The sequence below is a fragment of the Dasypus novemcinctus genome, chromosome 7, assembly GCF_030445035.2.
Source record: "Dasypus novemcinctus isolate mDasNov1 chromosome 7, mDasNov1.1.hap2, whole genome shotgun sequence".
Taxonomy (NCBI): domain Eukaryota; kingdom Metazoa; phylum Chordata; class Mammalia; order Cingulata; family Dasypodidae; genus Dasypus; species Dasypus novemcinctus.
The window spans coordinates 87023754-87032894 of record NC_080679.1 but is presented as its reverse complement, the minus strand read 5'-3'; the positions used below and the strand labels follow the sequence as shown (position 1 = coordinate 87032894).

Here is a 9141-nt window from a genome sequence, read left to right as displayed (position 1 = left end):
TTATATATTTTAAAATTTTATTTTATTTTTTAATTATATATTTTTAAAGTTAATAGATCACATAAAACATTACATTAAAAAACATGAGGTTCCCATATACCCCACACCCCACCTGCCCACCCCCTTCATTTTTTTATTGTAAATTTTTGAAGGTACATAGATCACAAAAAATGTTACATTAAAAAATATAAGAGTTCCTATATACCCCTGCCCCCCACCCTACTCCTTCCACATCAACAACCTCTGTCATCACTGTGGCACATTCATTGCATTTGGTGAATACATTTTGGAGCACTGCTGCACCACGTGGGTAATAGTTTACATTGTAGTTTACACTCTTCCCCAGTACATTATAATGTCCAGCATCTGTCCCTGCAATATTATTTAGGACAACTCCAGGTCCCCAAAATGCCCTCACATTACATCTCTTCTTTCCTCACCCTGCCCTCAGCAACTACTGTGGCCACTTTCTCCACATCAATGCTACAATTTCTTCCATTACTAGTCACAGTAGTTCCATAGTAGAATATCAGTAAGTCCACTCTAATCCATATTTTATGCCTCCATCCTGTGGACGCTGGGATGGTGATGTCCACTCCACCTCTATATAGGGAGGGGGCTTAGATCCCACATGGATGATGGATGCAATTCCCCTGCTTGCAGTTTCAACTATCAATTTAACTCATGTAAAATCAGTCTTATCAGGGGAGATAATGAAGGTGATGTCAATCCTTTGAGATGCCAAGCAAGGTGCCCCTGTGGGGTTCCTGGCCTCACTCTTATTGCCTAAGTCATGGAGAACACTTCAACCTCAGTGTTCTGGGCACTATGTGATCATTATCAAACCAAGCAAAGCCCACCCCATCCCTATAAATAGAGCCTCAAAGGAGATGGATTAGAGTTCCACATTGAGAGGACACAGAAATCCCCGTTATAACCACTGCAATCCTGTAAGTTGTTCCTGAGATCAAGGGGAAAGAAGAGTAAATAGAGACAAGGGATTGACTGCTATTATCCAGCCTATGGGCCTCAGCTTTTGGAAGATGATTTAGAGCTTAAGAATTTATTTTCCACTATCCCTTAGGCCGACATAGAGGAATTCTTAGGGCTTGCAAAGCATGGTTTGGAGGCTCTGATTCTAGCTCAATATGTCAGGCTTATTTCTTAAGACCCAAAGCTATTAAGATTTCTTCAGGATAGTACTATCCAATAGAAATTTCTGTGATGATGGAAATGTTCTATGTCTACACTGTTCATTATACTAGTCCCTAGCCAAATATGATTACTGAGCACGTGAACTGTAGACTATTATGCCTGGGGAGCTGAATTTTGAATTTATTTTTATTTATTTATTTTTAAGATTTTAAAAAAAAATTTATTTCTCTCCCCTTCCTCGGCCCACCCTCCCCCTCCCCCAGGTTGTCTGCTTTCTGTGTCCATTCACTGTGTGTTCTTCCGTGACCGCTTCTATCCTTATCAGCAACACCAAGAATCCGTGTTTCTTCTTGTGGCGTCATCTTGTTGTGTCAGTTCTCCGTGTGTGGTGCCATTCTTGGGCAAGCTGCAGTTTCTTTCACACTGGGCGGCTCTCCTTACGGGGCGCACTCCTTGCGCGTGGGGCTCCTCTACACGGGGGACACCCCTGAGTGGCAGGGCACTCCTTGCGCACATCAGCACTGCGCAATGGGCCAGCTCCATACGGGTCAAGGAGGCCCGGGGTTTGAATCGTGGACCTCCCATGTGGTAGGCAGATGCCCTATCCATTGGGCCAAGTCTGCTTCGCTGAATTTATTTTTTTATTCTAATTTAAAAAATTTATTTAACACAGAGTAACTGAATCTCAGGAAGAAAAGGTGCTTGTTCAAATCACAAGAACTAGAATTCAGGTCTCTTGATTCTGTTTGGCAATTTTGCAAGTATACAAAACCACACTCAGCTGTATTAATAGAATCTCAGAAAGTTCAATTCTACTATGTTGATTGGTCACCCGGAAAAATGTGATCTAAAATACACAGCTTTAAGAGTGTATATTTCACTGAATTATTGTTGGTCATTTCAAGCCTATGAAAGAACCAAATTTTTAGGGTTTGAGCTTATGAGATGATCTGATCGGGAGATAGAAACAGTACAAGGTATAGGTTTCCTTTTCTTTTCTTTTTTCTTTTCTCATTTATTCTTTTATAATGTGAAAGAAACCATTAAATCTTGAAAAAATTTATTAAGTGCCATGTTATAATTTTTAAAAACTAGATAAAAAAAAAAATCTGCTAGAGTATTCAGTAGCATTCCAGAGATTTATTTGACTTTTTCTAGCCTGAATATTTTGTGCCAAATTTCCTAAGTCTTTGGTGTCTGGTGGTGATTCATTTAGAGGCAGTGAACACCTGAGGAAGGACAGTGCAGTAGGCTGTGTTTCCATTACCTAATCCAAATTACTTTTACTGAAAGCTCAACCTCTTTCAGGTCTGTGGCTAAAACCCATGTCCTCACAACCCCTTTCTGCTGACTGTGGGCCACTTGTGGTCAGGGATTTTCTCTTCTTTGCTTTGAGGGGGAAACAGCGAGTTCCTATTACATGCTCAGTTCCAGAAAGGGTAGAATAAAATTTCACTGTGAACTCACGTGAGCATTTTCATGCCATAAGCCCCCATATCCACAGACTGTGTGGATACATTCGACAAATCCTTATGGAGTTCCTCCTCCCTTATTCTAGGTCCTGTCTGGGCTCTCGAGGCAGAGAGGTGAAAAGACAAACAGGGCCACTGATCACACGGAGCTTGTATTCAAATGGGAGAGAGAAGAAGAAAACAAGTAAGCACACCCAGAAATAAATGAAAGACAAACAATTTCTCTCTAATTGTTATAATGAGATTACATAGATGGAAGTCTCTGGCTGTGGCAGAGGCAGCATTAGATACCGTGCTCAGGGAAAAGCTCTCTGAGGTGGTGGCACCTGAGCTGAGACCTGAATGAGGACACAGCCAATAAAAATTTGGGGAGAGCTCATTCCAGACCCTGTACCAAAAAAACACTCAGAAAGGAGACTCAGGAATTTGGTGGACAATGGGGAAAGTAGTGGAGGTGGGGCCAGAGAGGATGGTGCTCGGGAGGTTGTACATGGCTGAGTGGACTTCCATGTCCTTCTGGGGCACATTTCCCTGGCAGTTTGTCTTCCCCAAAGCTCTTTCAATCATCGCTATCAAATATTAAACAGGTATTGATATCTAGGGACAAATGACTCGTTCAGGATAAGGAATCAAGCTGGATGGATTTCCTTGGACCCTCTCAACGCCAAAACTAGTTGTTTCTAAAAGGCCACATTGTTTTAGAAGGAGATAGAGATTCAGGTGTAAGTGATTGAGGATGCTATCATTTATACTAAATCCACTGACATGGGAAGAAACTACTGGCTTCTAACTAAGACTACTAATTTTTAAAAACAATTTATAGAAAATGATAAGTAAAAGTGGTTTATTTTATGTACTTAACAAACACCTATAACTTACTATACACTAGACACTGTAAGCCCTCCAAATAGTAACTAATTTAATCCTCCAAACAATTCTGTGAAGTAGGAACTATTATTACTCCCATTCCATATACAAGGAGCAGAGAGAATTTGTGAAACTTGATGGAGGCTGCACAACTCTATGTCTCTGAGTTGGAATTCAAACCAGGCAGTCTGACTTTAGCATGTATACTATTACAGCTACTGCAGTATTCTGCCTCCAAAATGAACTATAACGAGCATGAATGTAGTCTATTATATATAAAAGAGTGACATAAAATATATGTAGTGTTTCATTTGAAAGAAAGGAATTTTCAGTATTGCCAAATGTTACCTAAATCTTCTGAAGAGAATGAGAGAGCAGCGCTGTTTCCTGTTTTATAAAGCACTTGTATCTATTAAAGCACCATCATTTTTTATCATCATTTTTAAAAATGCCAGTGTGATAGAAGCAAGTTTTATGACATATCTGCAACTTTCTATTAGGTCTATGAATATGTGAAAGGATTCATTAAGATATTTATTTCAAATATTCCCTTTCTGCAGTAGTGAGAACATTCCTGCCCCAAATGCTGAATGGCTAGCCAAGCTATCTTTGCTTGTCAATGAACAGTGGAATGACCTTGGCTTGATTGCTCGTGTCCCTTATTCACAGGATACAGATGCTGTATACCCACAGAGTGAAGGGTGTGATGCTATACCAATGAATATGTGTTAAAGCATATACTGCCAAAGCAATTTTTAAGGACGTGGAGAAAGTAATGGAGTACTAATTAGAGGCCAATAGAATGAAATCATACTTCTCCATCTTGCCAAAAAGGCATTACCTATGCGTCAACAGGAAGTGTTTATGATCAGCCTGTTAATATCACATGCCAATAAACTGAGCAGGGGTCATTAAAGGCTTTTGCTAGGAGCCAGATCATTTTCCCCATGAATAACCTGGTAATGTTCAGGCACTTATTTCTCCCTCAATTAGAAATTATTCCACTTCAAATTGCCAAGGTGTGCCAAGGAAATGTTTTAGCAATTCTCCTTTCAGGGGCTGAGAATAAGTCACTGTGATCAGAATTTTTAGATCTGTTTTACTGGATAAATTCAAAAGATCTGCTTTATCGGAAAAATTCAAAATATCTGTTAGGTGCCTTCTTTCTTCTTTACAAAAGAACAGCATAACTGAAAGCATTGTTTTGGTAGAATCTTTTCAGAAGACCACATAATCACCAGTTAAATTAGCCCTAATTCAGTTTACATTCGCTTATTTTACTGTTAACTTTCCCAGAACTGTATTTTTTTTTTTTACAATTAGAACATCTGAATTTTAATTACATTACCATCAAGAAGCTCATTAAAGTCATTTAATTGGCAACATTTCCAAAAAAACCTTAGCTGGGTTTAATATATTTTAAAGAGTTACTGTCAAAGTATAATTTCACCATTACAAACAGCTTGGCAACAACATTTGCATAAAGATCTGTCAGTTCGGAAAAATGCTCAAATGTTGGGAAAATCAGATTCGTTAAGTTGCCTTTACTGGAACAGTCGAGAAATTGTCACGTATATTCATCTTTGAAACCCCTGCAATACCTAGAACCCTGCTATGCACAGCATAGGTACTCAATAAATGTTTTATTTTTTTTAAAGAAAATGAATCATACATTTTATACTTTAGGATTGATTATTTATGTTTAAACTAATCTGATCTCTCATATTCATAAAGATTTTTTTTAACTTTTAAAACCCCAATAAAAGTTCTCTCATTTATGTTAAATTTAACTACCTACCCATTTTCTCACTGCTTCTTTCTCATTTCCGTTAAGAAATATTAGATCATTTCATGGAAGAATTGTGAAACATTTAAAAATAGCTCTAAAGTCAGCACTGGGTGACTAAACTTTGAGATTACTTTTAGATAGCATAATTGTTTCATGGTTCCCCTCTCACATATACTAGATCCCACCCCTGATACTAACTTCATTTAAATTTGCTTTGTAGTTACTCACATTCATGCCTCCCCTTTACAAGAGTATAAGCTCCAACCTATAGACATGCTTGCTATGTATGTCTTTTTGTCATCTATGTTACCTGAAAAGAATTGCCTGAAATTGCATTTATGGAATGAGTGAATGAAAATCTTGAGTTTGTGATATGTGAAGGATGATTATACTTTGCAGCATTAATTAAGGTGTTGGGATACTTCATCCCCAGGTCTAATATACAAGAATAAAATGTGGTAAAGTATAATCATTATGATCTCACTTCCTACAAATAGAAAAGATAGGATGTTTGTTAATCATCTCGTTTGACATTTTTTTACTTATATTATCCCTTCTTTGTACTTTATGTAATTTTTATTTTCCAAACCCCAAACAAAAGAGTCTAGCAAATCTGTGTAAGATGTGAACATATTAAAAATTGCCACTCAAGTTGTTGCCTTATTCCTCTTATATCCTTAAAGCCTTGCACAGAGTCTACTACACAGTTGGCTCAGTAAATGCTTATTGAATGAATGAATGAATGAATGAATGAATGAATGACTATATCCTAAGAGTCCTGAAGAAGGCTTGGATAATTCTAACTAAGGGAAATAGAGGAAGTTCCATCAACAAAAACTTGAGTCTCCATTGAACACTGAGGCATCTACTCATTCAATAATTAGTAAACTTCTACCACTTTATATCAGGCTGTGTTCCAAGACCTATAGCTATGAAGATTTCTTAAGGAGAGCATTGTCCAATAGAACTCCCCATGATGATGGGAATGTTCTATATCTACACTGTCCAATATGGTAGCTACTAGCCATATGTGGCTATTGATTGTGTGAAATGTGGCTAGACTGACTGAGGAACTGAATTTTTTCATTTTACTTATTGAAATTTAAATAGCCATATGTCGTCAGTGGCTACCATATTGGGCAGCACATCTAGGACATCATAGTGTGCAGAGAGGTGGAAAAACGTGGCATATTTAAATAAATGTAGGGTCTGTGGAGGCTGGTGTCAGGAGAAGAAAAATCTACATGGTGACAGATTGTCAAGGGGCTCTGTGGATCATCAAGTTGAGTTTGAATAATATTTTGCAGATAATGGAGACTAACTGGAGGTGTCTAAGGGAGAAAGTAACCCAAGTAGTTTTGTCCCGTAGAAAGTTGTCTCTGTGGGGGTGTGAATAATGTCCTGTGGCTGGAGACCACTTACTGCACCTTGATAATAGATTCTAGCTTTGCAAATTCCACAAAGGCAGAAAAAAAGTTGGAGTAACAGGATTTTGTGCTTAGCATTCTCTGTAATTACTTACTTGTCTCCCTAGATAGAGTATTGGGAAATGACTGTTGTTTATTGATTTTCCTCTACCTTTACCCCTAGTTGAAGAGTGTGAATAGTTAGAAAATTATCAAGAAATCTCTTGACTTGCTTCAGAGGCTGCTGCCTGCAAAACAGAGAAGTAATTGCTTTCTTCTGACCTTCAGGACATGGGCCTTTCCATGGTGGTGGGGGTGGGCAGGCTGTGGCCAGTCCTGAATCTGTGCTGACGCTCCCTGACCACCACCCTGCACCCATTCCTGACATGTGAGGTGAGATCTATACCCTGAGTGGGAGGCATGGCTTTAGAAAGCAGTAGTGGAAAGAGAGCTGAATTGAAAACTATCTGGAAACAGAGGAGACAACAGTCTATGATCTTCCAAGTCTCTTCCTGCTGTGATATTCCAAGGCTCTATTTGTTCTTCTGGTTATAGAATATGAGAGAAGCCATGGTAGTCTTCTGCCTGAAACTGGGAAGAACCAAGCCTCTTGGGGAATGGGGAAGAATATCAACGGCAATCTGGTGCTGGGAAACATATTAATGAAAAGTCTGCTAGACAGTGGCTTGATGGATATTTCCAATATTCATTCAAGAAGTATCTTCTGGTGACCTGGTTGGATCTTTTTAAATAAAGGGGCAACTGTAGAGATGTGAAACCTCTCAAGGATTTCTAAGGAGCACTGACACATGCTGCTGGAGATCTTTGGGACTGCAGGCATTATGGCTTCTCTCTTTCTTTTCCAAAATGAATTCTATAGTGCAGAATTAAAACCCCAGCAAATCTCATAAAGTTTTTCTTCTCTGGATAATCATGCCCATTTTATTTATTTGCTTATTTTGTTTGGCTCGGTTTGATTTTCTTTGGTTTAGTAATCTGAAGGCAGTTCCCATTACTGATTCTAAAAAGGGAAACACACAAAAAGGAACTTTTCCAAATTTCTTAGAAGAACTCTGAATTCAAATTTCTGACTTTAACCTTATCAACCACTTTTGGCAATATTGGAGAAATTCTTTGGGAGAAACTTCATAAACATTTCCTGGAGCGACGGTAGGCCGTTCTCCATAGAGTGCGCACATCAGGGTGCATCTACAAAATGCACCTCTAACTTGATTCATTGCATTTTCTGAACAATGCTCTTGTCCACTCTGAGTCACCCCAGCATTTGGAATTCTAACTACAAAAATTCAAAACTGCCTCTACATTCTTTTCCTTCCTGACCACACTGATATTATTCATGTACTTCCCTAACACAAGCACTTATTTCTGTGATGGAACTTGGAACCCAAAATCAACAAGCACAGATAAACAAGAACATTTTAACTTCTGACTTTATTTTTTTCCTCGGATGAACAGGTGATCAAACACTGTGTCCAGAGCAAAAGGCAGAGTTCCCTTTTCTTCCAAGGAGTACAAGAAAATGTGAACAATATTTAGGTTAAATATCTGAGTCCTGGGAATTTTCTTACCAGCCTTTAGATCAATATTCATTTGTTGTTTATGCCAGCATTTCAACAACATAAGGAGGAAAACAAGCAAACGGTTTGAGGCGTTTATGTGAAGTTTTAAGGTTGGGATTCAGGTTTTTATCTCCATCATTTTTAGTTTGACAAAGAAAAACATTGCTTTAGAAAGTGAGTCATGTGGGTGTATAAGTGGTTCGTGGACAGGCCGGAGATGCCGTGGTTCTGATCAGAGTACCACTGAAACACATGGGAAAGAAGGGTGTTTTATTAATGCAGTGAGCCTTGACATTTTTCCTGCTCTCAGGACCTAATAATTTTCCTAATAGGATGGGAAATAAATAATTTACACGTAACTATCAACCTTCACTACTACTTCACATTCTTTAAGTTGATATGTTTAGATCATTGTCCCTGTGCTTTCACAGGGGCCAGCATCCTGAGTGACTAGGAGACGGGTTCCAGAATGAATGTGATGGGTCTGTTCCTTTGCTTCTGTCATTTGAAAACCGAAGGGGTTGGATTTGATTTTCCCTAAGGCTCCTTCTGGCTCCAAAATTCCACAAGGCTTTTAGCCCAAGAATCTAATTCCTCTCTGTTAAAAAACCTCCACAACACATGTAACCTTAAACACACTTTCTAGGAGTTAAAAATAGCATCATATGAAAACAGAAAGATAGTATTATAAATTTAACTTTTATTGCTGGTGAGGTGCCAATAATATTATTGTTCTCATTGAATAAAGATGGCCAGTGGTCATGATGCAAATGTTTGCTATGTACAAACTAGATTCAATTTACTTTAGTGGTCACAGTAAAAAAAGAAGTCGGAAAAACCTCACCTCATCTTTTGTAAGTTACTAAAAATAA

At 38.4% G+C, this 9141-nt stretch overlaps 1 protein-coding gene across 3 annotated transcripts in view; it reads right to left on the bottom strand.

Annotated features, from left to right (window-relative positions):
• Positions 1–8117: 8117 nt before the first annotated feature.
• Positions 8118–9141, bottom strand: part of FAP (fibroblast activation protein alpha) — a 77378-nt gene continuing 76354 nt past the window's right edge. For 2 of the 3 annotated variants that reach the window (XM_023590495.3, XM_023590494.3), the window contains exon 25: positions 8281–8512. In XM_023590495.3, coding sequence (XP_023446263.2) covers positions 8411–8512 — 102 coding nt within the window. In that variant the 3' untranslated portion in view covers positions 8281–8410. Of the gene's footprint in view, positions 8513–9141 lie in introns of all 3 variants that reach the window. The other variant, XM_004464404.5, reaches the window with a different exon arrangement.